The following is a 12,604-nucleotide window of genomic DNA, read 5'->3' as shown; positions in this document are numbered from 1 at the left end:
TTCACTCTACTAAACAAAGTGAACAATCAAAACAATTATCATTTAAAAATGTGAAAGGATGACTGGTTCTAATTATAACTGTTGATATGGTATTAATTTTAAAACAAGTTAAAAGAGAATTAAAATATATATTTCCTTTCCTACAACAAATATGAATCATTGATCATATAATTGCTTCAATGAATATATATTTGCAGTATTCTTATACTTCTCTTTCTTTGTATACTCAAGAAAAAGACTTTGATGGTTCCAGAAATAGATTGTTTCTTCAAATCGGTTTTGAAAAAAGCTCTCCCAACATCTATTTTCTTCATTCTTCCATGATTTCAATCCTGTAAGAACATGTACATTGTTGATCTATCAACCAACCAGTTTTGCAGCTTTTGAAGAACATAAAACTCACAATAGTATCAACAACAACAAAAACGGAGTACAAATAAGCAATTAAAATCCCTTCTAAAGCCATTGGGAAACCAGTTAAACCACCAGCACCATGATAAGCTCTCACAACACGATAATGGAACAATGCTTCAATGGCTGCCAAGGCCAAGTTTACAACCACCGCCAACGTTAAACCAGTCAAAGTCCTCCCTCTCAACAAAATACAAGCTTTTAGAATCGCTAAAAAACCACTGTGTTCTTCCATTGCAGATGAAACCAAAGCTAAGTTGCAGATTATAAAGGCATTAGCAACGATGAATGAATAAAGAAGAAACCCTGAAACTAACACGAAAAGGATCCATTGTGAAGATGATGAGAACCCAAACCCTTCAAAGAGATTAAAAGCAAAGAACAGCAACGAAAAAGCTGTTGAATTTGCTGAGATAAGGCAAATGAAATTACAGACATAGGTGATAAGAAGAGGCTTGTAATAAAGAGACAAAACTGAAACCAAATCTGGTTTTTGTTGGCTTAAAAGATGAAAAACATAAGATTTAGTGATGAGGAAGAAAGAAAAAGTGAAAGGAAGAACAAAGATTGATGACGAAATGGTTTGGGAAAGCTTGGAAATGAGAAGTGTGAAGAGATATCGTGATGAAAGTGGGAACCCCATAGCTTGAGGAATAGCTTTCAACTGACTGTGAATTGATGGTAAAACATGGGAAGATGGGATAAAGAGTTGGGAGAGAAGAAGGTAAGATGAATAAGGGAAAGCAAGGATGGCAGCCATTGTTGTCAAGTGTTGATAGCTTTGAAAGAATGTGTAAATTGATGTTCTTAAGATGTTGCTTGTTTCCTTCTCCATTTTGAGTTGTGTATTTGTTTTTTTGCCATTGTTCTCAGTTTTATCATATAATGTGTATGCACACACCAAAGGCTTCAATCTTTTTCTCCTCTTTTTAAGTTTTCTTGAAATTGGTGCGTTTTGGACTTTCTTTTTGGAAGGTAAAAAGTGTTTTTTCAATGAATAAGATTGGTTAACAAAAATTTCCAACAAACTATTTTACTATTTGTATTCTATCTCGAAACTCTGTCCGATATCTAAAAGGTTTTTAATAAAAAAATTAAATTAAAAAATAAATTTAGATAAAAGATTATGTTTGAATATGAATTGAGTTAAAAGCTTTAATATTCAAAACTTCAATTTAATTCAACCCTAACAGTGCTATTTAGAAAAATTTTAGTTAAAAATAATATAACTAGAAAATGTTTTGATAAAAATATTATGTTGAATATCAGTACATCTCAAGTTTTATTAATTAAAGTTTGAGTTCAATTTAACTCGGATTATATTCGAATGTACAAAATATTATTTTTTTATTTTCTATCTTATGTAATTTTTATCATGTGTAAATTAAATATATTATAATGTAAATATTTAAAAGTATATCAAATTGTTTATTTTTATTTAATAAGAAAATAATATATATAATAAATAAATATTAAATAAAAATAAAATGTTGTTTTAAAATAAATTTAAATTACAAATATTAGTAAATTGGGATAAAATTTGAGACTAATACCCCACTAATCAACATCTCTACAATTATATAATTTTATCTCCAAATCAACCCCTAAAAGTTATTGATTAAAATTTGCATATATAATTGAGTAGGGCCAACGTGGTCAGTGACTGTTTCTTTGCTGTCAAGAAAATAAAGAATAATAACTCAGAAAAAAAAAACTTAAATGTCAAGATATTATGATACGTAAATGCATTAAGATATGTGAAAAATAACACATACAGGAATTTATTAAAATATATTATAGTAATTAACTAAGTGAATTGAACATATATAACTAATATGAACATTATAGTTGAAATTATTAATAATAGTATAGAATTTTATTAAATAAAAATTATTTAAGGTTTATACTTTAAAGAATAGTTGCTTAAGTTGGAAGGAATATAATATGCAATAAAGAATGATAGTTCCATAGGTCAAAATGATTTATTATGTGATTTTCTAACTAATTTTTTGTTAATAAATAATTAAATTAATCAATGAACCAATTAGCGGATAAAGACGAATTTGGGTTATTTTCCTTCACCATAATTAAGTAATTATTTTAACACAAAAATTAAGTATAATTAAAATTTTCATTATATTTAAGTTAATATAAACTTACAAACATAATTATTGATATTGAAATAAAACAATCAAGCTCATCGCCAAGCCTAATTGAGTAATTTGGCTTGAGCTTTTGAAATATCTCTATGATGTTCTATCATGTGTTCTCACATGTGGATTGAATCCAATCCATCAATTTTAATCTAAATTATTTCGTTTTTAAATCTATTTGTTCTCTATTCGGTTATATATTTGTAATTATACATGAAAATAATAATTAATGTAAACATTTTTACTTTTCAGAAAAAAAATTGGCATTTACATTTTCTAACTAATATTATTAATAATTAATTTTCATCAAATTAACCTTAAATCTAAAAAGAATACACTCGTCCAATTATATTAATAAATTAAACAAAGTTACAATTCACACTAAATTTATTTTATTAACAAAATTATAAAAATTTACCAATTAACTTTCATTAAATCTACACTAAAATCTAAAATAAACACTAAAATTTAACATCATTATCTTTGAATGCCAAAATGCAAACTTTTGTCATATATAATAGGAATCACATTGTAAGGGAAAAAACATAAAAACCACAACTACCATATTAAAAAAAAATATTTCTTACTCAGTTACCAAATAATGATTAAGCCTAAAGAGATAATAATCCCAATAAAGACAATTACAAAAGATTGGCAAAAATGCTTTAAATAAAAATGGTATTTCCCTACATAAATACAAAGTCCTATTGCCTTTTGTACAATTCTCAGGGCTTTAACAATGGCATCTCTCAAATCAAATGGTTAATATTCTACATATCTCTTCAACAAAAAACAACAGTGGTAAAAACTAAAACTAACCCCAAAAGGTAAAAATACGAAAAAGGGGAAAAATGATACAAGAACATCAGAAAATGCACATCAGCAGCATAAATCCCTATTACATCACATTCAGTCTTTTTTTTCTTTTTCTCTTCAGAAATCAGAGGACTTAAAGCAATTTCAAGCCATAAATATCATCATACACAACATCGGTTTCGGCTTTGGTTTCATTCGAGTGCTAATTAACTAAAACATAAAATGGGAGAAGCAAAAATAAAAATAAATCAATAAATAAAAAGCATGAGTTTCACTTCTACATGAATGCTGCTGGCAGAAGGAAAAACACCCATCTTACTGTCTCTCTCGAATTTTAGAATGCTGTGATCATTCTCCATACCCAAGACGCAGTCTTTTTACTGAACAGCTTCAAATCTCAAATACCCTTCAAGCTATAAATCAAATAAATGAGCAACATTTGCAGTTAGGAACCATGGTCTTAAGAGTATATCAGACTATATATAATAACAGTAATTGCCTTTGCACCAAAAGTAAACTTGAGAAATGCACGATAAAATAAGGTTTTGTAGTTGACACCAGAATAATAGTTAGTTGCTTCATTTTAACTGAATTAACAAATGTATGCAAGCATACAGCAAAAACCATACCTATAAGCAAATCTGCAACTAAATCTCAGAAAAGATAAGTTGGGAATCTTACAGCCATAATATGCAATCAACAATGCATAAAAATATAAGCAATAACCAATAATTACCTAATTATGTAATAAAACGACTAGACACGGGCGTTAAATCTTGTAGGTTGGTAGAAACCCATGAAACACAAGAGAACTACAACAATAAGCATAGTAGAAATCAAAATTGGTGTGTAAAGATGCTAATAAAGACCATCATTAGATGAATCTTAGCTAGCCTACAGCATCATTTTGAGATCTTCAACGATTAAGATACATGACTACAAGTACAGAACCGAATGAGCAATTTTGAACATCAACAATCCCACAAATTCAGAGATGAAACTTCAACGATAATTTTATGGTTACTGAATGTTCGGATAATATGATGAGGAAAACATGGTCAAGGAACTTACTTCTTCCGTGAAAAATTGAGACCATGCTCCATGCGAATAGGAGCAATGAACAAATTCAGGCAATGTACGAAGAATGGCTATGAAATGATGACCACAGGACCACCAGCTGAGAGAGACATCAAAAGTGAATGATTGAACCTAAGGTTTTGGCAGTTACTAATTCTTTTTTATTATTATTTTTTAAGAGGCTTCTGCTATAAGAGGCATCAAATAAGTCAGTCTGAGGTAAGTCGTCGCCTCTTCCCATAATCAGCATCTCTAGATCTTGAGCGATGCTCCTCCTCCTGTGATAATCGTGACTTACTGTGAGTTCTTGATGACCGTCCCCTATCCCAATCATCATCATGCTCAGGCTCACGGTCCCTGTACCTATGATGATCTGCATATCTGTCTTTGTCTTCCCTATGTCGATCCCGATCCCTGTCTCGATCACGTTCCCTATCACGGTTGCGGTCACGATCTCGAGAGCGTTCCCTATCCCTGTCACGCTCCCTATCACGTTCTCGACCAGTGTCTCTATCATCCTGGTGCCCTCTTTCTGGCCAATCGTGACCATGGCCAGTATCCTTCTCCCCAGGCATGTCCCTATCATATCCCGGTTCTCTATCATCACGATACCTTCTTTCAGATGATCCAGACCACTCCTTTTCTGAAGCTCTATCTTTTTCTTTCATCGGATTTTGCCAACCTCCTCTATCATGCGTAGCCTCACCATATTGATGGTCAGCTTCCTCCCCAAAACTAGACTCTCCAGCTCTCCCACCACCATGCTCATCACCACCCCATCCTCCCATGCTGGGATCTGACCACATTCCCATATTAGGCCCATCTACACCACCTGTGGGCATCATTCCCATACCGTTCATGGGCATACCTCTTCCAAAAAATGCAGGGTTAACATGAGGGGCCACTCCAGGCAAACCAACTCCCCCAACAGGAGGGAACGAATTTAACATCCCAGAAAATGGAGGCGTTAGAGCACCAGGAAAGCCTCCATAACCACCCATTCTCCCCATGGCTCCACCAAAAGCAGGACCAAAACCTTGACCCATCATAGACTGTGGATGCAAGAGAGGAGGTGTTGCACCAATACCTTGTCCAAAACCATTTCCACCATTTCCCATAATACCTCTACCACCCATCCCACCAGGCCTGTTCCTCATAGGACCACCTGGAGCTCTATTTCCCATCCCCTGAGCATTGCCTCTTCCCAAATTCCCTCTCCCATAACCTCTATTATTATCTCCACCTTGATAATTCCCACCAGTTTGAATGTTATTACCAACAGTCTTGCCTCCAGCGTCATTTGGGCCCCTCCTAGCTTGTGAAAGAGCAGACTGTGCCATCTGTTGGTTCCGATTTAATTGAGCTTCTCCCATTTTCTTAACAGTAAATGGTGATGCAAAGGCAACAACACAAGGCCTTCCATTAAAAATATGCCCATTCATTCCCTCCTTACACGCTGTGGCTGCGGCTGGATCGTAAAACTCAACCTGACAATATCCTTTTGACTTCCCACTTGCTTTCTCATCAAAAAACTTGACTTCTTTCACGGGCCCATACTTGCACAACTCTGACTCTAGTTCAGCATCTGTTGTCCACCAATGGAGATCTCCAACAAACAATATCGTCCCACTACCTCCACCACCACTTCCACCTCCACTTGCACCAACACCAGGACCAGGACCAGGACCAGGACCAAGACCAGGAACAGCACCAGCAACACCCACATTTCCACCACCATTCCCAATCATAGGACCACTGACACCACCACCATTCACATTCCCAGCCCCTACTCCTCCATGCCTCATTAAGCTCTCATTCTCAACACTCCCCATATTCCCTACACCGTGTCCCTGTTGTGCCATACCACCTACACCAGATAAATTATTGTTGATATTATTCCTACTCTGCTCTGCAGCCATATCATTCAACTTAGATGATGCTCGCTCTAATTCAACCCTAAGCCCATTTCCACCACCATCGCTACCCGCACTAGGTCCCTTCACATCACAAATAGCACCACTTCTAAACCCTTGACTCTCATGAGAAACCCTAGAATCCCCTCTTCCAACACCATCCGCAACCCCAGGATTTGAAACACCAGGTTCAGGTGCAGCATCCATTGGTGACCCACCAACTTTCTCACCAATATCATTATTATTAACAACATTATTTGCACTATTCTTAGTTTCCTCATTCCTAAACCCTAAATCTTCGTTTTTTCTTAAAGATTGAAGAAACCCTTCGCCAACATTAACATCATTATAAAGATCCTCATAATCATCATCTTCTTCACCTAGGAAACCCTCGTCAGCAACAGCTGAGATTGCTTCGTTTCTGTGGAACTGATCCATCTGATCCCCTCCCTCTCCTTCATCCATCTTTTCCCCTAAAAATTTCCAAAAGAAATATATAACGAATATATATTTCTTCTTGACCAATTTCAAAGCTTTGAACTTTCTTTTTCTGATTCCTAGAAATAAATGAGAGAAAGCCTAAATTTAACAAAATTAAATGATAAATTAATTAAAATGCAAAGAACGAATTTAGGGATCTTACCAGGTTGGTTGAAGTGAGAAACCAAAGAAAGAGAGGAAGCGAAACCCTAATCTTGAAAGTTTGAGAAATTACATGGATTTCTTTTGTCTGGGATTTTCATTTTTAGTAACGGTAGAATGCTAACGTGCGCACTTGTGCATATACTTTACATGTCTTTTTTTTGGGGTAAACTGCACAAATAGTCACTCAACTATAAAAACGTTTCATTTAGGGACCTAAAATAAAAAAATTTATAATTTAAGCACCTACGTTATATAATTTGATCATTTTGGTCTTAAAACCACAAATGTCAAGCTGGCATGATATTTAAAAAGTCGGTATAATAACAAATTTAGCACTAAATTTTTACATATTATATTAATTTTATCATAATTTTAAAAATTAACCTTCAAAATTTACAAATAATTTCAATTTGATCCTAATTGTAATAAATTCAAAAAATACATAAAAATACATAAAAATTCAAAAATATAATAATTAATTTAAATTTTATATTAATATTAAATAAAATAAAATCCCTACCCCACCGGACCTCCCCGATCATCTTAATTCTAAAAGCTTTGTTAAGAATATATTTAATCTTCAAACTTTTATTATATAATTTGACATAAATAAATAATTAACTTAATGTAACGTATGAATAAATTATATTAATAATTACTAAAAAATAATGAACCTAGCATTAACCATTATTTAATTAAATTACGTTTTCCATGATAGTGAAATTCCAAATATTAAATGCATACTATTTAGTTATATATATATATATAAACAAAAGTGATTATTTATTTAGAAGTACTTTGTACTTCAAATATATATATCTATACTTTGACTTGTTGAATTTTAATGTCTTTCAATATTTTTCTAAATTCATTGTGATAATTTATTTAAACAATTTGATGTGTTAAGCAAACAAATGATCTTATAAATATAATCACAAACCCAACACAGAAATTTAAATATAGGGATACTCATAATTAATACATGTCAACTAATTATAATTATAATCTAATTAGTACAAAATATAATTGAATTAAAAATTAGCATATATCAAAATAAATTTGAATAAAATTCACACATCATAAAATTTAAATTCAAAATAAATTTGAGAGAATATAAATAGTATTTATTAATTGTATTGTTTGTTACATTAGTTCGAACTCTCAAACTGGGTAAAAAGGCAACATATTTTACATTTTTTAATATAAATTTAGACACATAACAATTTTCTAACTTTGCATATAAAATTAAAAATTACACCATTAATATATCAAATGATTGTTTAATATATTAAATTTTATATATTAAAACAATTATATAAACCAACTTAATTAAAGTTGGGATTTATTTATTTTTCTTAATATACCTCCACTTATTAATTAAAAAGAAACATTTTTGTTACTAGATTCCATACAATTATTAAATTTGTGATGAGTTAATTAGGCATAAACTCATTTAAGGAAATACTTCACATTATTTTTATATAAGATAATTTTTATAAAAAAATTACTATGATGATATTTTTGCTTCTTCTTTTTATTTTCCTGTAAATTGGAAAAATAAATTTAGAAAGAAAAATAACACACAAAACTTAAACTCATAATACCATAAATATTTTTTTGAAAGATAAAATCATTAATTCATTCAATGAATGAAACCATACAATTTAGGAGGAAAAAAATAACAAACACCCGTAATAGATGGTGAAAACAAGCTCCATCAACACAACAAAGGGTTTTAACCTTAGCATCAATAGAACATCATAACATGTTGACAATTGGCTCTGTCGACATATCTGAAATGATTACAAGCACTTAATACGATAAAAAAATCAATCCCGGATGGTCCAAAGCGACGAATAAAAATCGATAAAAGAATTGAGCACTCATCAAACTAGAGAGGACAACAAAAACCATCCCTAAAATCACTTATAAAATAAAGGTTACATGCATAAATAATACTAAAAAACATGCTACAATAGCAAATAAAAACTTTTAAAACTAAAATATTATTAAACTAATAAAAAATATATAAATACTCTGAAAATAGAAACACATTAATAAGATGATGAAGAGCTACCTACTTTTCAAGAAAAATTTTTAGTGGCTGGTGGAGTTTTAACAAACGACAGGCACTGTCATTTGTCCATCACAACTTGTAAAGAGAGTAAATATATCTATAAAATAGATTTGCAAATTGAAAATAGATGAGACATGTGGAGTGAATAAAAAGAAAAAAAGAAAGGGTTGGTGAAAGGGAAAAATAGGCGAGCGATAACCAACCTGAAAATTGACATTGTCACAGAACAAAATAAAAATTAAAAAACAAACGGTTTGGAGAAAAAAAATCTATGAAATTTTAACATTCGTATTTCAACCAAAATCAAATTACTTTCTTATATAAATATATTATAAATGTAATTTTAATAATATATTTTCTCTCTCTTTTTTTATTAATAATATATTTTCTCTTTGGTAGATGGATATAAATAAAAGCGGGGTAAATTACACCAGCAGTCACCCAATTTTAGGATAGCTGACAAAACAGTCACTCAAATTTTAATTCAATCACTCAACTTTTAAAAAATAACAAAACAGCCATCGTTAATAGTTTTCCGTTAAATCTTTAAGGGGGCTATCGTTTTTCGTTATTCACTTGACAAAAATGCCATTTTACATCCCTCTTCCCCACCATCCATCCCCCTATCACAAGCACCTTTACTTTTTTGCAGACTTCCCCACCATTGCCCTCTCCCCCTCTTCTCTCTATTCCTTCTTCACCATCATTTCTCTTACCCTCAGCAAAACTGCCATGTCCAAAGGAATGAGCCGCTTTGTCCTTGTCGTCTACTCAAATGCTCTGGCTTCTCTCATTCTTCTTCCAGTAGCTTTTTTCTTCACAAGGTTCTCATCTATCTATCAATTAAATCCATGGATGAGCAATTAATGGTATTTATTTCAGTTTTGGGACTTCTTTATTTGCAAGAAAAAGCAGCCACCAATTACTTCATCTTTTTTATGTAAAATTTTCTGCTTAAGCGTTGCTGGGTATGTAATTAAATCTAAACAGAGTTCAATAATTCCTATATTGGTGAAAAAATTGGTTATAAAACTGGGTTTTTTGCAGGTTCAATTTGATGCAGAATTGTGTAATCATTGGTGTAAGATACAGCTTTTCAACCCTTGCTTCTGCTCTTGCCAACTTAATCCCAGCTTTCACTTTCTTGCTTGCTGTTATCTTCAGGTTTGTCTGCTGCTATGCCATTTGTTTTTGTAGTATAAGGCATAATCAGCTGTCTTTGATCTTTGCTACTATGCCAATACTTTCTCCACGAATTCAATCGCATTTACACCCATCTCCGTCTACCATGTTAACAATATCTAACAATTGGCTCATAAGTGGCCTCTTCATCGCTACTGTCTGTTTGTCACTTTCAGTAAAAATTGTTGGTCAGGTAATTTAATATGCTATTTCATAATCCACGAAGCTTTGGCTACTTCAAATTGATACTTTCCCTACTAAATTTGAAGGCTGCAGTTCTGAAAGGGTATCCATCAGAGATAACGTTGGTTTCCTTCTATTGCCTCTTTGGGTCTATTCAATCTGCATTGGTTACTTTGATTTTGAAAGAGACCCAAACGCTTGGATGTTGAGTCTTGATATCGAGCTCATTTCTATGGTCTACTCAGTAGGCAAACTGCAACTCCCCATGTTTGCGTTGTCATTTTGGCAAATCGAAGCTTTGTAATTGAGACCAATTTTGTTTCAGGCTTTGGAAATGTGGCAACATTCATCGTGCAAGCATGGTGCATATGGCGTAAAAGTCCGGTCTTTGTGGCCACACTTTTACTGCCTTATTGGGGTTCATTTTGCTTAGGGATGATGGTGATGAAAGAATAGGGGGGAGAGAGGGAGAGGGAGAGGGCAATGGTGGGGAGGTCTGCAAAAAAGTAAAGGGGTTTGTGATGGGGAGGGATGGTGGAGAAGAGGGAGGGGGATGGAAAAGGGCATTTCTGTTAAGTGAATAACGGAAAACGATTAAGGGTGACTGTTTTGTTATTTTTTGAAAGTTGAGTGATTGAATTGAAACCTGAGTGATTGTTTTGTCAGCTACACTAAAGTTAAGTGACTGTTGGTGTAATTTACCTATAAAAGCGACATAAGAGGGATAAGTGGGACCAAACGCCTTGGAAAACCTTATTCGGATTTAGAACATGTATTAGGTACTTGGCAATGTGGGGAAGGGTCTAGCCTAGGTTTTACATTAGAGCTGATCATGGGCCGGGCGGCTCGGCCCGGCTCGAAGGCCTGCCCAAAAAATAGGAGGATTTGGGTAAAAATATAGGCCCGAAAAATGGGCTTGGGCAAAAAAAGAGGCCGGTTTAGAAAACAGGTCGGGCCTCGGGTAAGAGTTTTTTGCCTGCCCCCCCAATTATATATTAATATATTTTTATTTTATTTTTAATCATTTTAAAATTTTAATATAACCATTTTTATTATATTGTCAATTTGTGTATTGTTTTAATAATTATTTTAGTATCATTTTATTTGTTTTAATATTTGTTTTATGTATTTAAATATATTTGATTTATTATATTTTTAAATTTTTATTTAATAAAATAAGAAAAAAATTAATATGAATGGGCGGGCCAGGTTCAGGCTTAACAATTTTATTTTGGGTCGAGCTGGGCTCGGGCCTAGTAGACGGGTCTAAAATTTTATCTGGGCCCGGCTCGACTCGGCCCATGATCACCTCTATTTTACATATGCTAGACTTCTTTATCGTTTAATATTATTATGGAAAAATATTTTATATAAACAAATGTTTTTTAAAGTATGATAAAATATTTAAAAAATAAACATATAACAGTTTTAAATTTTGGTTATGGAATTAAATATATATATATATATATATAATCTTATTATTTTCATTTTAAAAACATTAAGGGAAGTTTCAATTTTTACTCTTAAGATTATAGTAGTGGCCTCTAATTGTACCACGAAAGTTCTTGGAACAGAAGATTTATATCATTATTCTAGTTAAAATACGATTTTATTTCGAATTAAAATTCATTTATGTGAAGTGTTCTTAAGTTGAAATAATAATAATAATAATAATAATAATAATAAACCTTCAACTTTTATTAGATAAATCCTTAAATTTTGGTTCCGTAATAATAAAATTTTTAATATTTAATTTACACTTAAATAATCTTTAATTTTGTTAACATCAAAAGGTGGAATGAAGAAAAACATCAGTTTTTTTTGTTTGGACTAAGATACAAGACATGAAGTTAACGAAAAGTTTGAAAGTGTCTATAGGGGACAAAATGAAAAATAAATATAGGTTTGACTTCCAATATCAAGTATTGCAGCTAGATTGGCTGACAGGTCAACCATTGAAATTTGATCGGTGATAAATAATCAATGTTATGTGAGAGTGGCATGATTGTTAGAAGTGGTTCATTCGCTTGTTTCTCATAATTTGATGAAATAGTTCGACATACTTGATCGGACAGTATTTACTAACGGAGCATATATGCCTGTAACAAATTTATATTCAATTACCAACTCAAATAACATTTAACCTT

The 12,604-nt window shown here is 32.2% G+C and overlaps 2 protein-coding genes and 1 long non-coding RNA gene across 4 annotated transcripts; 1 reads left to right on the top strand and 2 right to left on the bottom strand.

Moving 5' to 3' along the window:
* Window positions 1-277: 277 nt before the first annotated feature.
* Window positions 278-1,276, bottom strand: LOC108452926 (uncharacterized). Its single transcript, XM_017750730.2, has one exon. It carries the CDS (start codon window positions 1,244-1,246, stop codon window positions 311-313), a length of 936 nt encoding a protein of 311 aa, XP_017606219.1. The 5' UTR covers window positions 1,247-1,276; the 3' UTR covers window positions 278-310.
* A 1,854-nt stretch (window positions 1,277-3,130) lies between these two features.
* LOC108453614 (uncharacterized) lies at window positions 3,131-7,160 on the bottom strand. 2 transcript variants are annotated; one of them, XM_017751820.2, is made up of 3 exons: window positions 7,014-7,160; window positions 4,452-6,927; window positions 3,131-3,793 (listed from the first exon to the last, which is right to left on the bottom strand). In XM_017751820.2, the coding sequence occupies exon 2, from the start codon at window positions 6,833-6,835 to the stop codon at window positions 4,667-4,669; it is 2,169 nt and encodes a 722-aa protein (XP_017607309.1). In that variant the 5' UTR covers window positions 6,836-6,927; window positions 7,014-7,160; the 3' UTR covers window positions 3,131-3,793; window positions 4,452-4,666. The 2 variants fall into 2 exon arrangements, with proteins under 2 accessions (XP_017607309.1, XP_017607310.1); XM_017751821.2 differs by having other exon boundaries at window positions 4,452-6,843; window positions 7,014-7,150.
* A 3,013-nt stretch (window positions 7,161-10,173) lies between these two features.
* Window positions 10,174-11,133, top strand: LOC108451338 (uncharacterized). The gene is made up of 2 exons (XR_008274764.1): window positions 10,174-10,256; window positions 10,468-11,133. It is a non-coding gene; the product is annotated as an uncharacterized LOC108451338 (long non-coding RNA).
* Window positions 11,134-12,604: the final 1,471 nt, after the last annotated feature.

This window comes from Gossypium arboreum, chromosome 11 (genome assembly GCF_025698485.1).
Source record: "Gossypium arboreum isolate Shixiya-1 chromosome 11, ASM2569848v2, whole genome shotgun sequence".
Taxonomy (NCBI): Eukaryota; Viridiplantae; Streptophyta; class Magnoliopsida; order Malvales; family Malvaceae; genus Gossypium; species Gossypium arboreum.
Note: the sequence above shows the minus strand (reverse complement) of the source record. Positions and strands in the feature narration are given on the sequence as shown.